Source organism: Acanthaster planci, unplaced genomic scaffold, assembly GCF_054643075.1.
Source record: "Acanthaster planci isolate LZ-2023a unplaced genomic scaffold, COTS_SCS Contig48, whole genome shotgun sequence".
Lineage (NCBI taxonomy): Eukaryota > Metazoa > Echinodermata > Asteroidea > Valvatida > Acanthasteridae > Acanthaster > Acanthaster planci.
The window spans coordinates 20,170-46,178 of NW_028257672.1; the positions used below are offsets into that span (position 1 = coordinate 20,170).

General features: G+C 41.8%; 1 protein-coding gene across 5 annotated transcripts in view; it reads right to left on the reverse strand.

Moving 5' to 3' along the window:
* LOC147795370 (uncharacterized) overlaps positions 1-26,009 on the reverse strand; it is a 61,208-nt gene that overhangs the window by 9,431 nt on the left and 25,768 nt on the right. For 3 of the 5 annotated variants that reach the window (XM_087131989.1, XM_087131988.1, XM_087131985.1), the window contains 2 exons: positions 5,079-5,168; positions 3,221-3,324 (listed from right to left, as the gene is read on the reverse strand). In XM_087131989.1, coding sequence (XP_086988115.1) covers positions 3,221-3,324; positions 5,079-5,168 — 194 coding nt within the window. Of the gene's footprint in view, positions 1-3,220; positions 3,325-5,078; positions 5,169-11,529; positions 11,628-16,766; positions 16,909-26,009 lie in introns of those variants that run through there. The other 2 variants (XM_087131986.1, XM_087131987.1) reach the window with 2 other exon arrangements.

Sequence of the window (26,009 nt, forward strand, 5' to 3'; positions counted from 1 at the left end):
TCCGTCGTCATCAAGGAGGGCATCAATATCACAGCAGAATGTGAAATCATAACAGGCGGGGAAAACTAATAGTTTTAGACAAACACTGAAAGTGAACGGCCTAGAAGCGTGAGTAACTGTCTTGGAATGGGACTGACGTCCGTCAATATTTTACTGGTGATAACTGTGTATGATAATGAGGAGCTGCATACTGATCTGTTCTTACAGGTCAGGTGTCTAAATGAAACTCCTGCACTGATCATACTGAAAGCATCTCCCAAATAAATTTTTCTTGAGGAAAACAATGGCCCAGTCTTTTAGCGTTGCACAGTCTATCAAAATAGTCCGTTAACTTTGGGCTGGCAACGTTTGAAGGACAACATTTATCCAATGACTCAGTGTATGAAATCCAAGAATACTCCTCTTATCGAGCTAAAAGAAAACACTTGGCCTTAAAACTACTGCCCACTAGCAACCTCAAGTGCATGTAACGTGTCCCCTCAGCTGACTGTCCTTGCATTACCTATGCAAACACGCTCTTTGTTGCTCTTGCATCGTTTGTCCCGACTAAAGTGGATGCTTTAGCGGGTGCTTCTGGTCATTTATTGTGGGGGGGGGTTGGCCTCGAGGTGTAGGGATTGGTCAATTCGAGGAGGGGAAACGGGTCAACGCTGGACAATCGGGCAGGTTCTGATGGAGAGGTTCTGTGAATGAATTCCACTTGATAGGAAAAGGCAAGCATTGCGGTACATATTCAATGAAGACGTAAGCAAACGTCCAGCATGTATTTGCTCTTTGCACAGGCACGGAAAGCCTTGAACTAGCAGCTTTACATAAAAAAATATAGCTGGTTCAGTAAACTGGGAACAACTAAACTGGCCATATTCAATTGTGTGAAACTGCCAGTTCGAGGATCTCCATGCTTATAGCAGCAGCCTATAGCGTACAAAAAGCGAATAGCTTTGATCTAACTAATTGGCTAGTTAACCTAAAAAACATCAAGACTTGTCATATACAATTCGACACTGGAGCACTTGTATAATTTGAAACAATGTCGCAAGAGTTTGTAGATGAGAAATTCGATGAATGCCTAAAAATGGACATAATCCTATCTCAGAATGACTTCTTGGAAACCCAAGTGTGTGATCATATACTTAATTGGGTCAGGCAATCTTGGAAACCACTCTCTAAGTTGGAGGTAATTCTGGTGCACCGTTTCTCTGAACCAGAGCAACGCCATTAGGCACTCAGGGCAAGAATTCATCAAACTAATGCTTATCATAGATGCAAAAAAAAAGAAAAAAAACCAACACTCTGACACGGTGCTTACGTTCCGTTTTCTGTTTTATGCCCACAGGGTGAATGTTAGCCTTTTTTCTCAGAATTACGGGCTTTCGGACCCAGATTTCGCTAATGAAAATACTGTTGAATAAAATGAGTTTGAGTTATCTCTCCTTGATGTTTTAACGAAAAAAGGGAAGAAAACTGAAACTGTGACACACATCCTCTTAGGACAGCTACAGAAAGCTGCGAGATGTAATGCCTCATGAGATTGCAAATGACGTGACATTTACAACCACTGCAGAGAAAACAACAGTAATCCTTGAATTTTTCTATTGCGTTCTAGCACATGACCTGAGTTAATGAATCACATGATTTGTGGCTTTAGATCTCACCTAATACTTGGAATTTAATAATGGCAAATAAAAAAGGTGAACTAATAAAGTTCAAATGAAATGGACATTTGCACAGATCCACTGGCATTTGGTTTAAAAAATGAAACAGGATTTATTACGATTCACTAAAATGAAAACTTTGTAAAGCATTCTATAAGTCCAGCATATAAGAAAAACACAAAGGGTGTAAAAGTACAAGAAGGAAACTGCTGTCAGAAGAACATTTGGGTGCAGCTTTATTGGCTTTGGACATAATTTCATAATTCACTCCTCTGCGACAGATTCAATTAGGCCTTGTATAATTTATGAGTTCATTATTTGTCAGAGAGTTTGTAATTTATTGGCATCCCCTGGTGGGCCGCAGTGAATGGACATTGGTACTGCCTGTCCGCCTGGAGAACTTGAATTAAGGCCTTGTATTTATGAAGGGAAACTCTGTGATAAATACGATCTTTGATTGCTTCAGGGTCCAGCGGGATTGTTTGCTATCGCACCGCGGTCAGACGAGGACAAGGGGAGCATCTGCACATTCCTTTTGGATAAACAAAGCACTGACGTCATTAATCACAAAAAAAAAGGTTCAGGTTTTTCTTTCAATGAAATGACAGTGCAGCCAGACCATGCAAAAATGTTATGACTACTCTTACACAATAAAGAGGAAGGCAACGGGCCGTGGTTTTTAACTCCCCTTCCCCAAACGTCGAGACGGCAATGCCAGACTCATCAGCTAGATAATCACCCGCTCCTTCCGAAAACAAGCGGCCACAAATTAAATCTGGGAGAGAGCTTGCTGGCGCATGATACAACGAATGCTAATCCGGGGGGAGGGAGGGAGGGAGGAATGAATTATTTGCACAGAAACAATTGGGAGGGGGAGAAGGAGACTTGTGGTTCTTAAGAGAGCTCCGGCAACCCTGATGGGAATTGAAGCCGGGTAGTTTGGCTGGCTTTGTCATTTGACCTATACCCATTGGTGTGGATGACCTCTGTTGTAAAAAAAATTAATGAGACCAGAGATCGCTGTACTCTATCTCCAAGCATTCCATCACACCCTCCTGTACCATTATCAGACGGCTCCCCAATCAGACTTGGTCAGCTGGGGTGAAGCACTCGTGGCAAGACAAGAGCAGGTCATCCCCTCTGATGAGATTCTGTGCGTCGAAATTCCTTGATGAGAATCAACGGGGTTGACAAATGACGAGCTACTGGTTCCCTTGATCATTCAGGTCTTCGCGGGTAAAAAGGTGAATTCACGTCATACGTCAATAAATATTTTATCGCACGGTGGCCCCTGTCAATTCCCACTGAAATTATTCAAAGAATCTGCATTTCAAATGTGAAGACTTCTCCTGATTTTTTTGATAGGCTTCAGTATGAAATCTCCAACAAGCATGTGCTTGTATATGTACACCTAGGTTGTGCAAGCTACCGTAAGATTGAAAATACACGGGGCACTGGCCAGTCAAAATCATAGGTGATTTGTGTAAAAGGCAGTGTGCAAAGGTGAATATTTTTGGTCCTACACGGACCCACTCGGTTGAGTTTACTGGGGTCCTCATACCTACCCTGCAAGGCCTGACTTGGGTAGCGTGTGTACCACACCAGCTAGGCCATCCTGACTAACCAATGTTCCAGTTGCAATGTCTGACAGGTATACCACCAAGTCTTCCTGTGAAAAGAGCGAGAGAGACAGATCCCAAGAAAGGTGAGAAAACCAGTCAGCCCATCACAAAAGCTTTAGTTTTTACAACATTTTGTGTGATAATCAATGTCATTTGAACAAACATTGTAGTTTGCTCAACTCCACATCCTGATATTTTAACACCTGCTCCAATGTTTCCCTGTCCACACAATCTGTTCACAAATTGTGAACTTCGCCACAGTTGAAGCAGTATTTTCACAAATGAAACCCCATCCTTGTCAAAGAATCTGCTCACTGAAAGCACTTATGTCCACTCCACTTATTTGCCTTACGCAAGCTCTGAGATGTGGATTTTATTTCACTTTCAAAAACAGAAAAAAACACACAAGTGGAAAACAGTATTGACGCAACACCACTTCCGTTTGTGACGCAAGACCAGAGCTCTGCTTGCATAAACACTTCTTGATGTCCAAGGGGACGTTACTGACATGGCAAGGACTTGCTTTCAAAATAACCACACACAAAAATTATTAAAAAAAAATAATCAAATCAAATCAAATAACACAAAAGAAAGTAGTTTGATCAAAGTACTGTTCATAACAAGCCTGGCCTGAGACTATAAACCACTGATTAGATACATGTAAATGGAACAAGCCTAATTCAAGCATGGGGAGATCAGCGCTGATCTGGTGCACAAAATCCTCAGGGGGAGGGAGCGATTAATATGTTGTAATTGAAATGTCAGCGAGCTTTGATTTCATCATTGAGTGGTCCTCTTTCAGTGTCGCGACATTTGAGACAGATTCCTGGGATGTACGGACGCATACAATTCTGGCTCATGAGCACGCGCGTGCTATTTTGCGCCCGGTGGACATGGCGGACTGGACACTAACTACAGTAAGCTGCTAACAACAGTAAATGGATTTGACGGCAAACTAACTGTATTTGCAAAAGTCACAGTTTAGTTTGGGAATGTACAAAAGCAACATTTTTTCTCAGCAGGGATTAAGTACATGTACCAAAAAGACCACCACCGACAGGAGACCAAAGCCACTTTCATGTACAAGTAATGCTGCCGGCCTGCCAGTGAGAAATCACCAGTCTCAACATTGTAAAAGTCCTGGGCACAACATTGTTTTCTTACAGTCTTTCATGTGCTGTAGATGAATACCTATAAGCTGCACATAACTGCAAGTTCTTCCCTTGTTCTTTTCAGCAAGTATTTCTTCTCAGAAAAGCTCCTTGTGCACATTCGCTCTATTAAAGTTTTTTCTTTTTTACTTCTACTTCTTATCCAGGGCAAGTACACATAGTTGGAATGCAGTTGCAAGTTACAAATACCTTTATCGTCCCTGCAGACACAATTGAGCCATTGCTTATTCACACAGGAAGACATTAAAGCACTTGCTAGAAATTCACACATGTACAAATTACATGTCCATGTACATGGCGAGTCAGGTTTGCACAGTGGAACTTGTCTTCCATCTCTGTGACCCGGGTTCAATTCCCACCTGTTGTGGGTCAGTATGTGGATTGGATTTCTGTCCCTACCTGATCCCATGGGTTCCCCTCCCACCCACTCAAAAACTGAACATTCTTCATTCTCCTACATGTACCTGGTATATCAACAGACCCCACTGGAAATATAAACCGAAAGACGTTCATGTACTGTCCCAGCCATAAAATAAAATAAAATAAATACACATGTATAAGTTTATACAATTGACAGCCAACATTTTGTGTACTGCTGTGAATGAACTCTGAATGGAAGAGCTACTCACTGTGTTTTGTAATGTGATTCCTACGGCATCTCTCACTGCTTCTCTTAACTGGTCCCAGCTTGTGACTCCGCCCAGCCTCAGCAAAATATCCTAATTGGAGAGAGAAAAGGAAGAAACTCAGAGTATAAAACAGAGTAACAGGGAAAGTGTCGATATTGAAATGAAGCTACAATTCCATGGAGATCACACCGAGGTCCTGTACCATGTGCCTGAGAGTACAGCATGTGTGGTTACCTGACAATGTTTCAACAGACCCCTTGCACTTGGTACTCAGTTACAATTCCTTTGACATGGCAAGGAACCAATGAAAAAAAGGGAAGTGCAACCCCTAAATATTGCTCCTTCCTATGTCAGTGATCACATAAACTGCACACCCATATCTTTTCATCCGCTATGCCGGTACATGATGCAGTTACAGGAGCCAGTCTTTACAGTCCTCCTGTGGTTTCCTGTGATGATTTTATTGCTCAATCTGATCCGGGTGGTGAGTTCCTTAATGAAGCCCTTGGCTGCATCAGTTACACTTTGGTCGGGATTGTCTCTGCCATCAATAGCTTTTGGGGGGGGAATAGGTTATACTCTCAATGATGTATGACTAATTCAGGTAATGCTCTCACTTCAAATCTGACTTGGAGTATGTTACGCCAGGTACAGGCTCAGCATTTGCCACATCAACAGAGAAATGACCTTACGGCGCCTTTACCTGGCACAAGGTGTCAAAATAGCCCAGACAATCACAGACTTGGATTGGGAGGAACTACATGGTGGCGGGTCTAGCCAGGCAGCATATGTAATGCAATTAAAATTGAAGGGGGTAAAATGTATGTGTGCAGTATTGTACATGTACACTTGAAATGCACTGGTCACAGAATGATAACTGTCATGACTCTCCTCCGTTTTGGCTGGAAATTAAAGTAGTGCACTATGCCACACGTGACACTCTATGAAAAGGAAAACATCAACCACATAACATTCACATTTGCTAATGGTTCTTAATACAGGCGTTTCACAATAGTGCACCTCCAAGAGTATGCAACACGTTGACCAATCACAATGCAAGAAATCTGTTGACCCTTTCCAAACACGCATTGGGTCGACAGATTCCGCACATTGGATGCGCGTTGCAAACTCTTGGAGGCGCACTATTGTGAATTGCCCATATTGGAAAGCCATTAAAGAAATAACCATACACACTGTTACGTGTGTATGTCTGTTTCAAGTGTGTACTGGTATAAGACAGAGATGTTCTTAACTCAACTCCTTCCCCTATTCCTCCACCCAACAAAAAAATTCTACATATCCAACAGAGAAAAATGGCCTGAAAGTTTCCTTGCCCAAAATCCCCATCCAAAGGAAAACACCTCCACAGAGTCTCTTCCATAAGGGATCAGAGAGCAACTCACCCTCCTAAACAACTTCAATGATAAAGGCACTGGGAGATTTCCACTGTGCGCAGATAAATTCAGTCGCTTCTTTCCTTTCAGTTTGACATACTCACACAGGACAGGTTTCCCCCTTCACTTCTCCAAATATGATCCCTCCTTTATTGAGGCAATTGGTCAGTGTATTTGCACATGTCTGAACAGCCTATACATGAAAAGTACACAAATATCCCCTCCTGGCCAAGACACACAGCAATGCACTTACAAAATACTTTCCCTGACAAAATACCCTCGAAAGCAATCCATAAATGTGAAGCGCCAAGGCTTCGTGAGCAATCCTCTTCAAAAGAGGCAGCATTGCTGATGCTTGTAGTGGGTGGGAAAACCATACCTTCTCAAATCACCTACCCTATCATCAGGGGAAAAAAAAACAACCAAACAAACAAATGCCCCCTCTCCTAAAAGAAAAAAAGGCTAAATATTAATCTAATTGGCTCGGGATTGAGCTGGCACTTTTTTGGAGCGATGTTGACTCAATCAATTGGGGGGGGCATTAGCGTGCAATACTAATCAGTCGGTCGGTACTGTGTGATCTGTCATGAGAGTTTACACCGCTGCTGTCAGCCCAAGGAAGGCCCAAGGAAGGCTGTGGAGCATGCAGGCAAATGACCGCGTCCCAAGGGGTCTTGCAAAAACAGTTTCCTCCCTGTCAACAGTTGCAGCCCGAAGCATGCCCGACTTGACTACACTCCTGTGCAGGTGCCCAGATCAATTTGTAATTAATGGATATGGACAAACAAATGTACACGCTTGTGTACAGTACATACTACATCTGTAGGCCCTCGACGTTTCTCACTGGTATTCCTCTGTTCAAACCCTAAGCACACAACATTGAAAAGTACTTGGTAGTGAAACCATTTAAAATCAACAATGAAAGCATTGTAAAGGCTACACACATGTATCCACCAGTACAGCATACCGATACATGTACTTTCTTCTGCTTAAGATTTATGTAATAATCATAAAAATATTTATAAATTGTATTGTGTGGCCTGGAACATGTGCATACACTGGTAAGAATTACCGGTGTATACAGGATTGACTAGAAACAGAAAGAAAGAGCAAAATATCACAAATATCCAGTTTTAAAAGTAGAAAGTATGTGGACATATTTGGCAAGCAAGTACTGTTACATGTTACCGTAAAATCTCAAGGTCAGGGAATGCTGACAATTACCAAGTTATCCAAGAGACAGAATCACAATCCTCGGTGAGCATTCGAGCCGTGTGCTTCGGGCTGACTCTACATGTAATTATTGAGACATGTATTCATGCACTGAGTAGCAATTTATTCATTCAAAGCGATCCTTTCATTTGACATAACAATGCACCACAAAGAAACTCGTATCATATCGTGGACATCACCTCAAACGCTGGTTGGGGGGATGGAACACAGACAGACAACACAGACAGAAATTGTAAGTGGTTACACTGGTGCAAAAGAGGAAATGTCTCAGAGTGAAAGCCAAATATCGCTTAGCCTACAGTTGAATTTTCGCAACCAAAAAGCTGCTTACACACATTTGCGATATATGTGCAACAACTGCAGACTGGTTAATGTCAGTCACAAAAGTTTAGACACTGGATGGACCAAATTCAAAATCGGCTGGAGCAGATGGGACGCGCAATGTACTGTTTACAACATGGTGAACATTAGATGGAGAAATCAATCACCAATTTAGCCTCCAAAATCCTCCATGCACAGTACTGATAAATTCTAAGTCAAAGAAGCCGACACAACACTGCCAATTGCCAGATTAGGTTACATCAACCACAAATGTGCCCAACAATATTTGTCATCAAATTTATGCAACAGCCATATGTGACCAGCTGTAGAAAAATGGGTACTAAGCCAGATTCAGGTTACAAATTTTTATACACATGTATGGCTGGATTCTGTACATCAAAAGCTATGATTTGATATATGAATGACCCCTGTAGTGTGCTGTGTTCTGGAGATACCGGTATATAGACATTTGTATATCCCCATTTTCAGATTTATTAAAAGTACTTTTTGAGAAAAAGCTCATAAAGTGTAGCGCCTGGAAACACAGTGTTACAGTGTATATGGTGGGATTTCCTACTGAATGATTAATTTTTCATCTTTATTCATCAGTATCCATGTTTGCAGTCACAAATTCTAAAAATAAATATTACAGAAGCTGTTAAAGGAAAAAACACAAAATCACATTTTTAAAGGAAATTTTGCCCTCTCCAAATAGAACAGGCCATTACACGTTCTGGCACTGTGCGACTGAAAACCCTTTTTTGCAGAGCAGGTCACATATATAACGCAGCCTTTCAGGTTTCCTGAAAGGCTGACGTCAGAGAGACGCCATGCAGGTAATTGCAGGGGACTCCAGGCTACAGCTTTTGGGTTGTGATAACAATGCGTCAATGTGAGCATACGAAAGAAGGATTAGAAGCCCGAGTCAAGTCCGTAGTCTGACACTGCTCAACTCTCATGGTGGCAAATACTCTGAAGAGGTAACAACATTGCACTAGACACAGAAAAACTCTCCTTACTCCACTCTTTTTCTTGCGTACCCGTGTCATTTGTTGACAAGTTTTTAGTTTAAATCTAATTTTGGGTTTTATGAACATTTCCATAAGTTGGCATGCCCTTTCTCCATCGAGCAACGTATGATGGCATCCTCTACACATACTAAAGTAGTTCAATGGCCTACAAAACCTTAAAATTACAGGTGAAACTGTCAAGTTTTTGATTGAGAAGACACAATTTCTACATAAATCCATCACTGTTGCCAGTTTATCCACATACAAAGTATGTGTGTACCGGTAGATCCTGGATGTTGCTCATTTTACTTGTGACCTGCTGTCAAACGAGCAATTTTGGGAGTTGTGACACCTGCCACGTGTCTGGAAGGTTGATAACAGTGGTGAGGTCAATAACGCAAGTGCCACACATGCATCAGTACATGTGCTGTACACCCATGGAGCGTGTGATGCCGTAAAACCTAGTGGATGAAAGAACGGTACACCTGAGAAAAATTGGTTAAGGTCTGAAACAGGGGTGCTGTAAAACCGGGGGTTGTTCGCGCGTATGTGTGGGTCTTTTTGCATATTTTACATCATTACATATACACAAAAGCAGTACACTATTTCTGCATACTGCACATGTATTTGATATTTTTACGGTACATACAGCACATGTACAGTGTACACGTATACATGTACACGTTTGTGTGTTACATGTACATGTAGTCTTCATGGAAGCCAAGCACCCCCTCACACATTTACAAAATAAAGATGGAAAGCTTACTTGATTTTGAGCCCACACTGGGAGTTTTCCAGCAGACAGAGGTATCCTCCACACGAAGCGAAGCGAAGCGTAATATTGAAAAAGGCTCCTCAGCAAGCTGTGCTGGAGGTGTGAAATGGCAATTTAACACCCTCCCTAAATACTGCCACTTATAAATGCTTAGTCAACTTCTTACTGAAGCATTACCTTGGTGACCACGAACTGATCGTTGAGGACAGGCAGTGGGGATTACTGATGCAGAACGCGCAGGCAATTAACCGCCACAATGGAATTTTAAAGTGGAGGGAGATAAGGCCTTGAGAGGCCAACCTTGACCAGGAGCCAAGTCAATGTTTGCAAAGCATACCCGAACGAAAAAGTGTGGAAGGGGGGTGTGGAAATTGAGGAACAGATACCTGCAAAATTGAACAAGGCTGCAGTCTGAGAGTTTTGTGCACTTGTTGCAGTTGTCGGCCTGTGGTACATTCATCAGGTACATGTACCTGTAGGAAGGCTGACTGCATGCTAAGTCAAGGGTAACAAATTAAGACTAACACCTACAATACATGTACATGTATACATGTATGTCAAAGCGGAGGTAATTGAGAAGATGCCAATGATAAGGGCAGATTTACATGTGGATATCAAAGGTGTCAACTCTGTCTTAGTATTGCAAGTACATGTACATCTATGTACCTGCACATGTACCTGTGTACATGCAAGTCATTCTGAAAGCTGAGTTTTACTGTTTGGCCCCATTCTAACCTCATGCAATGTAATGGTTCATCTACAGTACAAAAGTAAACAAACCTTACTTAAAAAAAAAAAAAGAAGGAAAAATGAATTGTGGAAGATGCACAGATGATGCAAGTGCTGACAACAGGGGAAGCGGTGATGAGAAATTTGGTATATATATGTAATGTTAAGCAATAAGAAACAAGAGATAGAAAGTCAAGCAGTTGTGAGGGTGTGCTATGGATGGAAATAACTTATGTTAGGCAAGGTTGACTCTGAACATGTAGGTCCATTCCCCTAGGAGATGTGGTCTGTGTGCCTCGCTGACCACGTGTCAGGGTGCTAAAATCCATGGGCTCTGATGAGGGTACACTGCAAGAGCAGGGAGGAAACTGCCAATGAATGATTCAGGCGTGGCGGGCAAGGTGCCACACTGCCAGGCCGGGGTGTTGATGACTTACAAGCTGGAGGCGACCGGAAGGGATTACCGAAACAGGAAACTGATTGGGAAGTTTGACAAGAGCAGTTTGAAGAAAAGGATCATAACTGTATTAAGACCTGCCATTTCGAATTGCATACTATCCCTGCCTTTTACCTCTTTGGTTTCCGTCTAGCTACATGTACGAGATTCAACAGGCCTGATTAAAGAATAAAGTATATAGTAAAGTAAAGTAAAGGTCTATTCCTAGCTTTGCACGTAAACAGCAGAATGCCATACAATTCAAGTTACACAGGCAACATCCTATACCGACTTGTTCCATGTATGCTTACGGGACTTTAACTCTCATGTTTGAATTAGACTAAACAAGACACCTGAACTCTGGAGACACTCTTGATCAATTTCATTATCCAGCAAGGCAAGATGAGACAGTGAGCTGACCATAATGTGGCTCCTGCCACTGGCAGCCTGCAGCCGTGCCCAGCACTGCACTACGTGGTCCGGTCAACAACCCCGCTCCAGATTCCCCAGATCCCACCCCATTCAGTTAAAATTGCTCTGCATCAAGCCTCACCTGTTTTCCCAACTGTCCAATCATGCAGATCAAGCCATCTCCCCCCCCCTCCTTTAAACAGCCCTTTCCGGCGATGCATCTCCCATGGCCTTCAACATGTATCCATATCTTGGCCTTTCCTGTGAGGCAATGTAAGCTGTGGCACCGGTACACCGTACACGTATACAAAAGGACATTATGAATGATTTCTCATGTCAGTAAAAAAAGTTACATGCACATACAGTGTAGTACATGTAAATGTATCAGTACTTAAGCACTGAACAGCCAATCTACTGCCATCATTACATCTGAATAGTGAATGAGTTAAGCTGGCGAGCTTGTACATTACACCTGTACAATGCAGAGGCGTACAGAGCAACAGGAGGTACATGTACATGTACATGCGCATGTACACGTTAGCTGATTCAACTAACCACCACTGCTACCAAGACTTCTACAGAGAATAGCCCTTGTTCAGAACAGGGCCAATATGTGTTATGGTATTACATGTACCTGATTGAGAATGTGCTGCAGCGAGCTTCTGTACTTACATGTAATAACATGTACTTTGGGGCTACAAAATTAGGCAGTAAATAACCTTTCAAAATTGGTCTTGTTCGAGAGGAAAAAATTGAAAAAGAAAAGAAACAGTAAAGGGGAAAGAGTACTATCTAAGGCTTGAATGAAGAAAACCCACTAACCCTTTTCCTGGGCGGGAGAAAGAAAACCTTGAAGGCTTCGTGTTACAAGAACAAATGACTGGGTGAAACAAAAAGATTCACATCCAAATTACACGTAACTGGAGCATGAGATTTGTAATATTGGGCCCAAGCCAAACAGCTTTAATTTAATGACAATCCATGTTTACAAAAGAAAAACCCATAAGATAGTATCACTAACAAGTGAGTACCAAGTGGATGGATGGATCCTGTTTAAACCAATCACTATTGACGTTCCAATAAGGGTGTCATTTATTAAGTCAGATTCACAGCCACAGGCCTCCACCATTGCCTCCCTTTAGCCCATGATACGGATATTTGAAATGTTTGCTTCAAAGGGAGCGCTTCAGCAAAGTTGTTGGGCTTACTTCGGAGCTGGCGGCAAATCCGAATAATATCATTCCTTTATCTCCCTGCTAGCTAAGGCCAGCAATATAAAAGCAATCTCGGCAACTCATGCACAATAAATTTCCTGACGTGTTCCATTCACTAAAAGCCAGATTTCCCCCCACCTTTTCTGCTTGCCAAAGGGACATCAAACCGTCAATAAAGACGTCAGTCGTGGAAGACAATATCCCCGCCCCAAACTCCAAGTGGTGAAATTAATTTAGCCTGCAGGTACCTGTGGACTATAAACAGTAGCATTTTGGGTACTGGTTTCATGTGTATGATACGAGTGCTGACAGCTGATTGGATAATGACTTGACTACCTTCAGCAGAGAGTTTGCAAGATCCTGAACTCCAACCTGGCAGTGCCCAGTGTGCCACAAAGGTTAAAACACAAGGGTAATTTCAGAGAGGACTTGTCTAAGTTGACTACTGTGACCTCAAAGGGCTGGATTACTCTTAAGGTCCTGGTTAAACAACTTAGCTTTCCTCGAGGTTGCACGTTTTATATAGAAGTGCATACACAGAAGTGGACAGAATGGACAACAGAAAGGATCATTTTACATGATGCGGGTGGTGGACGGGGTCTGGTGACGGGACACTCGTAGGAAGATGGCTGCAAATACTTTCCTTGGGGGGAAAAAATTGAGTAAAAATATGCAAGGGTCAATGCCCTCAGAAAAGCACATCAGCTGTATCAAATTGGTGAAAAAAAATTCCAGAGGCTATTTCCCAAACATCATGAACACAAGCGAACTTGACAAAGCCATGTACCGTACATGTACATACATACACACCTACATGTACAATGTAGTAATCAAACTTTTTCCAGGTAAAGGAAGCATTCACATCTTCACTTATATGTAACTCTACCGACAGTTCTCGACACAGTTCCCTGCAAACTAACAGTTGATTCCATTTGGTGATCGTGTCTACATTTATCAAGCACTCTCTTTATTTCACTGAATCCATAAACTTCTGACCTCTATTGTTGCCAAGGAATCACTTAGAACTTGTGCTGAGCAGCATGAATACTGAGTACATACATGTACCAATTAGTACTTTCAGAGTAATGCGTGACACCAATACAGCAAATTATCACTACGCATGTATGGTATGACACTTCATAGCACAGTACATGTACAGTACATACAGTGCAGTGTATGTGAAAACTACGCATACATGTATCTCTACAGTTACAAAGCTAACATCACAGCCTAAGTCTAGTTTTACTGACACCATTCTACAGTCAACTGACAATCCGAAGGGGACCGTTCAGCTGATATCATCCTCAAGCAACCGATGACATATGATCCACATTCCGACCACATATTCACACAGCATCCTTACTGCGTCTCACAGGAAATGGCACTGGCAGCACAGCAGGGCAACATATCGTGTACTGGGGGTGGGGAAGGGAGGGGAGGTGGAAGGGGTAGATCGATTGCCACTGGGGCTTGGAGAGATGCCTCTGGGATCAATGACAGGTCAGTGGGACCAGGGACTGTGAAGCCCGGTGAGATGGCATGATGTGCGTGAACACTCGGTGAGGAGTACACAGTGGTTTAAGACCCAGACATTCGGTCTGATTTATATTTTTCAATTTTTAACAAAAGCCTCTTCACTGGAGTCCAAAAATCCAGTTTTAAGTGTACAAAACTTTATTTTGAAATTTCATGCTCTGTTTCTGAGATATAACAGTTTTAATGTATAAGCTAACACGAGTAGAAAATAAAAAAGATTCACATTTTGTTTCAATGGTTCTAAATGGTGTAGAGTATGATGTGGGTCGATTCTTGAATGATACAGTAACATGACATTGAAAAAAGTCAACTAAAATAGCACAAAATACATCTGTTTAAAAATATTTACGGTAACACATTTTGAAGAGTACCTTCTAGCACCCATGGTAAAATGCCATAAATTTGTCACATATCAAGAGAGTAAATATGCCTTGTCAAGGTAAAATTGTAGTAAATTTGCAAAAATGCCCCTGACACCCGTACAAGATGAAATGTTGATCGATGTTTTCTCTAAATATATTGTTAATCGCAAGCGAACAAGTGCCCTCTGTTAACATGAATAGTCCACACAATTCAGCGACATGTGCCGTACATTTTTCTCTCCGATCCCGCAAGGTTTATGTCATCGCATTGTATAATAAAGTGTCAGAGCCAGTTAAATTTTTGACGAAGTGAAATCTGAGTTGTGCTTTACTTTCCCAATTGCGATGAAATAAGGATAATTTGCCCCTGACTGCATGGAATGTTGGATGTATTGCCAAAATAAAACTACTAACGAACAAAGTTTGATTTTTTTTATAAACTTGACCGGAATGGAGCACAGTATTTGACCAGAGAAAAAAAAGTAAACACTTATCTTTAGCCAACCAGACGTACTTTCTCAGGGGAAGCCAGATACACCGGTACTTGCAACTTTGACTGATTTTTGTCCAGTCAAAAAAAAAAAGGTCACTCAGCTGTCATTGTGATGTAGAGCAGACAATTAATGGCTTTATCATAACTCAGTAGAGACCTTTATTTCCCAGAACTTTTCCCACCTAAAACCAACCCACATATAGCCATCCGACTCCTTGAAAAAAAACCTCAACTTGCAAAGCTACATATTTCATATTTTTCTGTCTTCAATGGCCAGGAAGATGGAACTCTCTAACGATCTGGAATAAATACGTAAACACAGGATGGATCGCGCACAAGGGGCCAGACTGTTATCATTGCTGGAGAAATTATAGCAGACTACAACCTAAAGGGAAAGTTTACCGAACTGTACATTTCCAAGCAACTAAAAGCACTGTGGGAGAAATGTATTAAACCCAACAAGTCACTGCCCCCCTTAGCATTCAACAAATTTTCTTTGATGAACTATTTCTAATTTTGAAAATCAGCCGTCTCCAAATCAAATGACACATCATCAATTACGGTTGCAGAGGCTTGTCCAAAAAGGATGAAGCTGATGTTTGCACTCGCCCGAGAGTTAATCCCCTAGACGAAGTGGAACCCGGCGAATGGACACGATATTAGATGAGTTGCGAGTAGAAGCAGTGGAAAATGGAGTTTGCCAAACTCAGTTACTCGGTTTTATATGACATAAAGAGAAAAAAACTAATGATGTTGGCAAAAGGCAATTTGCAGATGCGCCGTTTAATTACTTCCTTTGATAAAGCAAAAATAACTCCAGCAGGTATTTCATTCATTTCATGAAGACGTAATTAGAAAACTGTAAACTCAACCATTTATTTCAGAATTTATTTGACTGGCTTTTAAATTGGGGTACGAAACCAACATACATTAAACAAAAAGCACCCATAAAACATGCTTTTGCAAATTGCTGAAACCTTCAATTAATCTTTATTTAACCCCAAATCAACAACAAAGAGAGTTTTAATACCGCACCGGTACAGCAGAACGAACAGTGCAAACCTTTATGCAAACATAGCCGAAGAGGGCGCTATGCATAAGAAGCGCCCTCTTTCAGATTTTGCTCCCGTTTTTGACCATTTCGATGAATTTTGCGGTTTAGATCTTTTCAACCTAGCTGTCTGTATTTGGAGATGATGTTTAAACATGTTTGATGTAGTTTTAGGAATTCGGACCCTTTATTGTCCTGATATCTGCTGATGTCTGGGTAAAATATGGTTTTAAACCACTCAGTGCACTGGGGAGGGAGGGGTGACATTGAACAAAAGGGCCGGAGGCGTGGGAGAAGCAGAGAACGATAACCAAAAGATGGATCAATGAATGGTCTCACATATAAGCTGTTTCAAGTGGTCAAACATGACCAACATAAACTTCAAGATATTCAGATACATCCACGTAGACTCTACAAGTGCACATGGACACGTGTCGGGTATACATTCATGTAATAAAGCCATGCATTAAAATTTATCAAGAAGATCCCAACAAAAGTTACCATCAAACACCGTCAAAAGGAATCCTTTGTAAAACAGTTTGTGTATGTGTATACAAGCCACAATTCTTCCCACATCCACTGCCACATTAAGTATACCTACAGTGTAGATGTTCAGTTAGGTAATACAGAGCAAGCCTTGAATTCAAGCTTTTAACCTTCGTTCCCACCATCCAACCTCCCTTGGCTCCTGAAAAAGGAGGGAGTGGGTGGCTCAATGCTTACCTCAGTTACTTGACTCACTGAAGGGAGTGGCATCTTAAGAACCGGGTAGCACAAAACACAACTAAGAGAATCTGGTTTCTGATCCTGAACTTACATGTAAGCTTGGTCGACTGCTCCAGAAGGTTCAATGCTTTGACTCCACGTCAACACACGCGACACTATTAGGATTATTTGTGTTGGACAGGGTGAAAGGTGGGTCGGCTATGTAAGATGGGGTACCAGGTGTATGATAAGTACATGTACATGTAGTGTAATTACTTGCAAGTAAGTACATGCAGTGTAATCCTCAGGGTCAGGCCGTGACTGGTAGGTGAAACAATTTACTCTGAACTTACGCTCTTGTTTATCTGTGTAACCCACAGCAATGGTCCACTGAATGCCTACCTTGGGGAATTGATGAGGTGTAATATTTAGGGTCGAAAGCCCACGTCAGAGACCCAGACAGTGGGAGGGGGGGGGAGAAACTGGGAATCAGGGGTGGAGGGAATTCAATGTCATTTACTTCGAACAGGTGTTGAGCACCTTAAGGAATGACATACATGTACATGGGTGTCATGGAAGTTCAATCCAATGTGGGGGGCAGGAGATGGCATGCTTTTAAACAAAATTGCCCCTTGGGGGGAATCACTGTCTGGGCAGAATGGTTTATGTTTGGCTCAGGATGCCCTGAGCAGGTGCGACTGATTTAAATTGGAATTTACAGCCCAGATTAAACAATGCCCAACAAATTGTCTCTCCTATGGTGAGGGAGGAGTACTTCAAGTAAAGGACGGGGTCTTTTTATTTCATTTCGCACAAACCTAATATCCATACATTCAACTAATTCCGATCATTTCTGCATCTGCAGTTAGAAAATTTATATTGAATAAGTCAAACGCAATTAGGCTTATACTGACCCTTTGTTAGAGTGGGGACCCAGGGTTTGTCTTTTTTTTTTAATTGCAAAATTTTTTCTAGGCAGTGACACGTGATTTCAATTACTTTACTGTGAATCTCCTTTTTATAGTGCTTGCTGTGTTTTATAGCTGCTTCCTGGCTGGGCTGAGAAACTGTGAGAACAAACACGTCCACGCCAAAATTCAATTAAAAGCCCCATCCTAAAGTGGCCCATTATGACATTTCCAAGCACAGTGGTCACTTGGCAAGCCATGGCTTTTCGGGTAGCATTTCCCCTCAGGCTAGTGGCAGGACAGATTAGGAAGGAAGGCATAGGAGGGATAAACAGCAAGATGACTGAAGAGTAGAAGCCTGAAGGAAGCCTCATTCCCATATCACTTGTGATGCTGTCAGCTCTCTGATTTGAAGACCAGAATAAGGAGACAAGATGATGTTAATGGCTTCCCAATTGTCATTCTGCATATATGTACTTGTATATATGGAGGCGTGTGAACTAGTGGTTAGGGTTTGTATGTAGCTTCTGATCATAGGGTCGGGGGTTCAAATCCAGCTGGTGGCAACACGTTCCGATCTTGGGCAAGTCACTAAAGTTACACCTATGTGCCCCTCTCCACCCAAGAGTAAATTAATACCTGTGAGGGAAGATATGGTTATGTTTAGCTGTTTGCACCTGACATGTAGCAGCATCAGCTAGTATATTCCCCAGGGAGCTGAGATGATTTCTGGAATGTTTAATTGTGATCCCTCTGTGCAGGGATAATAATAAAAAGTGCATTGAGATCTCTGTCAGTTATTAAATATGCTATAAGAACAGGCATTATAATTATGTCAATCAGTGACATTCTGGACTGCTGACAGCTTGATCAATTCAGGAGGCAAGAGTATCATCTTCATGTTCTGGGTAACATCTACAAAAATGACAACTTGTCAAAGATTTTAAAATAAAATCTTCCAAAAGATTTATGTACATGCACATATGAGTGTTGTTTTCAAAAAAGCAAATTATACAAAAGGCCTTAGATTAGTACATAAGTATGAATATGTTACATGTACTTTCAGCACAAATTCCACATAATTGTTTTTATTTGCTGGTATTGGTTTTTTTTTTAATTTTCTAAACACTGAAAGCTAAACTGTAAGCTTGTTAGATTGTTTGTCTCCCAATTACCAGGTGTACGCACATTTACTTCTAATAGAGCGCCATATGTGAAGAAGTTGCTGGTATTAATTGCAAGCATTGTATCTTATCACAATACACTTAAGTCCTCATTAAAATTCTACTGCTCGGGGTATCTGAGCTGGGCAAGTTTCAGTTTCGCAAATCGGGTGGCGCAAATAGGGCCGCGGATTTCGAGTGCTGGATCTATTTCAAAAGCTAAGGCTTTCAAGACTACCCGGCCTGAAGCGACAAAAAGAATGAACCCAAAAAAAATTGCTCTGCAACTTCTGCTGGAGAGTGAGTGGGACATCAATATGTGCACGAGGGCACGTTTATTTACTTGAATGCGAGACACTGACACCCTGTCCCACAGAAGGAACGATTCAACTCGTACCTTTGATATTAGAAATGACAGGAATATCCTCAAAAACCAGGGGCTGGGATTTTAATAATGGCAATCTGTTCAAGATTGATCATGTATACCTGAATATGTACAGTACCATAGGTTACGCACCGGCAATCCAAAATATAATTTCATGACATGCCAAGGGGCCTTTTTATCAATACTTTTCTGGAAGTACGTACATGTAGGCCTACAGGTAAATTCCTCTCTCCTTCATAAATTGAACAACCAAAAGACCCAGAGTATATGTACGGTACTTCCTCTAATAGGCATGCTATTGGAGCACCTATGAGTACGTACATGTACTAGTACTTACAACTGTAGCTTCTTACTCTAATAAAAACAGATGATGTGTCATGTTAGCGAGTGCACGACTCATCCAGTAAATATTGATCAAAGGTTTCAAGCAGCCAGTCTCCAAACTCCACCCCAGAAAAGTCAGGGCCCTGATGCGGTGACACGCATTAGTACAGCCTCAACAGCAAAAAAAAAAAAAACATTAGACGTGATTGCCAGGCAGATCTTGTGTTTCTTCGATACCCCAATAAAAACACAGAGGCTCTACAGGGGCAAGTGTGTGAGGGTAATAAGCGAAAATCAAACACTGCTGGCTGAACCTTTGGGACAAGGGAGACTGGACTGTTTTTTAACAAACGAGAACACACACAGACACTGTAAATTCTGCTACTGATGCAATAACTTGCTGGTGAGATAGTTGAACTTAACTATATCTACATGTGTAGATGGACATTTACTTGAGAGGTGACTTTTTTTCCCTAAAGATGTGCAAGTTTTTTATTCAATCACAAAAATCCATTACTGCACGTCATGACGGCAACTTCTCAGTATACATGTCACTCTACATAAATACCATAACGGCCAAATTTACGGTTAAAATCTGAAGCACTATAGATGTACCGGTACCTGTAACTTCACACCAGAAACTAACCACTGTACACATTTGTGCTGGGTAGGCCTACATGTACATGTACTAGTCTTGAGTTTAGTATACATGTGTGCAGATACTTGGCCAACTGAAAACTTAGTCACCATACTCCTTGAGCAAATGCATCCCGTCATCAGTTGAAAAGAGCCATGTTAAAGGGGGGTGTTCATTTCATTGGAAGCAATGCGGCTGCAACGCACACACTTCATATTGGTTAATAATGAACCAGCGAAGTGCAATTCCCTTCCACATGTAAGAAGCCTCCGCTGCTAGGAAAATTGCGCCCTCTCTTGATCTCCCTCAGGCCTATGGAGTGAAAAACTGAAGGACTAAGTGGCTTTAGAGATCTCAGATAAAAGACATACTTACATATACATGTACACGTACTATTCGTATACATGTACCCTCCCCAATCACTTATACCCTGTTTTTAGTACATCCATGTACATACAAGTGCATGTACACGTACATGTACATGTGTATGGATACAAATTCTGCACAAATGGCTTGTTCTGGCACGGTATACACACACTTATGAAAGCTAATGGCAATAACACGTACATGTAGCAGCGAGGATAAACAGGAAGCACAGCTTTCATATGTCATTAGAAATGGGGAAGGTGGAATTGGTTCAAGCTGCAAAGTCAGCTCCACTCCTACTTGTTTTCTTGCCAGCCCTACACGGATTCCCCAGCGCTGCTGCTGAGGCCCCAGCCTGGCTTCCCTCCCACGACAAGGGGGGGGCATAAAATAATCCGGCCAGCCACGAGCAGCCTGACGATGCACCTGCACCGGCGCAATGCCACCCGAAATACAAGGATGTTGGCATTTTACTTTCCGGTTGTCGGCTGCCCGGCCGCAGAGCAACCGACTCACCATAGTGTTGCCCTACAGATGCGGGCAGGTGGTTCAACACGGAGATGGGAGCCAAAAACCAGAGGGAAAACATGATCGGCTGACACAAAGACAAACAGAAGTACAGCTAATCCTAAAAGAATCCCCACCTGCAGACCTCCATACAAAAAAAAATGTTTGTTTTTTCTCCTAGGGATGTCACAGCAGTTTTCTTTTACAATGAACTACACGAACATACACATGTTTGTTGTTAATAAATTTTGGCAGCAAATACTGTAGGTTTACCATTATCCAGAAAAAGACCACAGGGCAAAACCTCTTATGTAATGCAACTGGGTAGCATGCGACCGGTACATGTGGGTACCAGTATATTGTTTTGAATATGTACATGTAGCGATGTGACAGAGGTTTGCCATATGAAGCACTAGATGCAAAATGTCTTTTGTGAAGTTCATAAGATCCTGGCGAGAAAACAGTGGATTCAATGACAGCCATGAACTGGGCATGTCAAGCATTGAAAAGCTGATCCGACAGGACAAATACTTGAAACTCTGAACATGCTTGTTGCGGGTAATGTTAACCGGTCATTTCATATCAGTGACACCTCGACCCGCTCAGCAGGAATGCTGCTAATCAGGTCTTGTTCCATAAAATATGCATGCCATCCCTTCACAACAACACTTAACTACTTTTTCCACACTGTGAATGTTGGGATCCACATGATAAGACCTGGGCAAGGTGTGCGATTATGATCCAATCCAGGGGAAACCTTGGCTCCAGTCAATGAGGCGAGACATCGTTAAGCTCCACTAGTGGCTATTGATTGGTGGCAGAGAGAAGCATCCATCCATTAGTGGCTAATAGCCTCAAAAGAGGCTCAATGTAGGCAATATATGGCACGCATGTCAAGGAGAAGCTGCCACGGGAATTGTTGAGCAATTTCCTGTGTAAGAATACTGGTCAACAGGTTCCCTCAGTTTCTTTTTCTCTCCCTATTTTAAACAAGGAACTGGGAAGAAAACTCAAGTCTTCTACATCGTGTATTTGGTTTCTCAAGCTTTTTACCATATTTGTCAATATTATTGCCATTTTAGGGCAAAGAGGTGCAGAGCAATATTGAAAGAAAAATATAAAGTAGCTTCTCATCCCCACCTGCTTTTTTTTTGTTCCTACCCGCTTTTTTATTTTATTTATATTTTGACTGATTGTTGTGAAATTCACAACATATTTTGATGTTTTGTTTCAACCAGCACTTGTGGCTACAAACGCAAGTTTTAAAATCTGTCAGATGGGATTTAAAGCTCTTTTAATTCAAACAAAAGGCATCATTAGCAACAGAGTTCATCATCATCAAACCTCCATCAGACCAAATAAAGAAATGATAAACCAGCCACCTTCTCCCTCCCTCCCCCCCAAAAAAACAGACGAAACACTGTCAGTCATATCCTAGTCGTGAGATGGTACAGTGTACTTCAGAAACATTATCCTAGATGTTCAGAGAGGCATTGAAACAAAGAATGAGTTATGAGTTCAACATTGGCTGGTGTTTATATTACGATAGATACCAGTATTTGCATTTCAATATTGTGTTCGACTTTTCAACACACTGGCGAGTAACATAAACATTGTTGAAGTACTGTATGTTGTTGTGTGTACTGCTGATCTGATCAATGTACTTTCAGATACAGGTCTTTGCACACTTTGTAAGTACGAGTACTTTTCAGTAAGATGTACCATACCAGTACATATGCACCACACATCTGTTCATAAATTCTGCAGATGTTTTGTACATACAGACGGGCTGAAAATGTTAAACAAAGCATGTTTGTTCCAAGGTTGCTAAAAAAAAAGAATGTTGACATCTGGTGAGTTAGCACAAATAAATTTATATTGTAATAGTTAAAGCGCATGGGCAAATATCCAGTCAACAGAGAGAACTCGGTGAAAAACCACAATCTCAATTCTGAGGCATGTGAACTACAAAAGAAAAAAAAAGACTTCGACACACATGTACGCACCTTCAGTTTGGAATTTCAGGGCTGTATTTGCAGCTCTAAAATTAGAAAACAGAGACTGCGATTCCATCTGTGAGTCTGAAATGCACTGACATTGTTAGGATGCTCAGTGTGCACAGGCCCTGCAAGGCGCTGTAAAATCCTCCTCATTTTTACTGCAGTCTGAGCACAGTGGGAGGGGCAGGGGAGGGGAGACCGCTTGGTGTTTCCTGATCACAGGGGCCTGGTCAGATTGGCTATTTCTCAACAGAACTGCTGTGCCAAAGCGAGTCGGGTCCACATGGCAAACCATAAATGGCTGGTTGGTAACAACCAGAGGAAAAAAAAATGTTAAGGTTAGCCGGTCTGGATGAACGATTCTCACAGCACCTCTTGGGTTTTAGTGCTTACTCTGATGTTTGAGCCTCCCCCCCCCCGGGCTGTGAATACTAAACACCCCATTAAGATCTCGTTACTGCTCGTTAAGGTTCTCCACGCTTTGGGCTGGGAGTTTCGGGTGGCTTTGGTGACAGACGCCCACGAGCGGTGGTGACGTAGTATGCAGTTATTTGTATCAGATGGTTGTGTGTTCAGGATGATGACAGTTCTTGTCTTCAATTCTAGCACTTTCGATTTGTTCCTCGCTTTGTCGGCATGTTTGTCAGCATATACAAGAGAGTAAAGACACACAAGAATGGAGTGTATACAAAGGATTCCAACTTCAATCAGTTCCCCAGAAATATCTAAAATGGCATTAACAAATAAAGAAAAACAAAATATATGAAGTATCAACCTCTGTAACCTACATTTGTCATAATTGGAAATAAAATTGTTGTTTGGTTCGTTTTTTTCAAATGCATGCTCATGCTCCACAGAATATTTCTTGTGACAGGCCATCTCATACCAAGTGGAATCTTCAGGTACATGTATCTACAGTACAGGTACATGTACACTGTACTTGATTCTTTGGCAGAGCGTCGCAGGCCAAGAAGTAGGAGACATGCAAGATTGGATACTGTGTGGTCATTCATTTTTCAGAATAAGGGTTTACAGCAACAACCCAACGGATCACCGCGGTGATTGTCCTAAGACGTGACACACAGATGCAACTGCTTCTCCATTCCAAAGAGGAAAACCGGGTTATTTGGGTAGGCAGATACACGAACATGTAGTCGTTGAGTTGTTTATAACATACATGTACCTACTATTACCATAACCCGTCACATCAGAGTGGTTAAAAAAATTTCTTTTGAAATACATTTAGCAGTTTGGTCATCAGCTTGGGTAATAATTACAAACAGTTCCATTCCTGCTTACTGCCAAAAGCACTGAATAAACATACACATTTTCTCAATGAAAAACTAGAGTTTTTAATCATTTATTATGAAAAAACGTACATTTAAATGTATTCTATACATGTACATGTCACTTGCTAAGTGGCAGTTTTTGCTACTTTTTGCATTGCAGCAGAAAAAAATTATCGGTGGCCGGGCAGGAATGAAGTCAATACTGCCTCCCTACTGGGCAGAAAGACTCCTGCCAGCATCCTTACAACAAATCTTAGTGCTGCAAAATTCCAGAACAGAGTGTAAAGGACGATAAATATGCTGGAGGCTTACATGTACATCTACGTGACAGGCAATATTTGAACTGCACTGGAGCCCCCATAGGCGCATATATGCACATTTATCATGCCCCCCCCCCGAAATGAAAAAAGTAAAAACTCACAAGTACGTGTCCGTGCTCATATTATCTGAGGTATTCCAAAGACTGCCAGCAGAGATCAATTCACCAAAGCCTGTACTTCGATCCTACGGTGTTAGGAAAATGCGCACTTTGGGACCGCCATCCATTTACGGGAAGACCTCAACAGGGCTAGGTGAGGCTAAACGCTGCCCACTCCGTGTGTGCTCACTCTGTAAGATTTGCATCAAACGGACAACATTGTCCCCGCCAGAAATCGATGGCCACTCGTCTCAGCTCTGCATACATGTGATCAACATCAGAGGGGGATCTAGTTTCTTATCCCGCCAGAGTGCAGAGGTGGGGTTGAATGCGACACAGTTTTACAGAACCTGGGTAACCTGAGCCGGCAGGCTTTTGAAGGAGTCACTATGCGCACAGGATGCACTTCTTTTCTCTCACTTGAAGAGCGACCTTTTGACCAACCTATCTTTTTTGTGATTTCAGTTCTAAAAATTAACTGGTTCATCAACCGGGAGACCCAAATACACACTTAACTATGTGAGCTGATCAATAGATCAATGCTCCAAAAGAATTAGCAGAGCTCGTAGTGTACAACAGTACATTCACCAAAGTGCAATGGTCTTGAGGAATAGTTCCAACCAGAAAACTCTGCTGGACCTACATGTACACGTAGAGCAACTGAATTTCACGTATCCCCGTTTATGAATAAAACTCTTGTACTGCAGTTCTGAAATGAGAAGCAAAAATATTGCTCCCACTACATTTTTTCAATTCCTTTGAGAATGTAAAAACATCTCTTTGAAAACCGAGGGGGGAGAATTTTAAGAAACACTTGGTTAGAAGAGCTCACAAGGAAAAAAAAACACATAATTTGAATGTTAAATCAATTTTCTGTGACAAGGAGGTAAGAGTGCATGCATGAGAATTTGTGCGGGTACAAAAAAGATGTTAACGGAATTAAAGCATACTGCTTATTCATTTCTCTGCAGGGTCTAACAGAGTGCGGGTTTCATTCAAGTTGGCCCCTAGATCAATTGAAATTTAATTTCCATTTCTCAGTGTGGTGCACGCCAGCATAATGAATCCTGCGGCCGTTTTATGCCTCAACAGAGAGAACAAAATTAGGCGACAGCACCTCAGAGCTTCATTTGTTATATTTTGTTTCCTGCTTCCCCAAGTCCAACATGATATGCAATGGTCCTCCCGCAGAAACCAAGCACTTACTGAACAGGGTGCTTTCTCATTTTTTCCCCCAACTCCGAGGAAATTATGGCCAGATTTT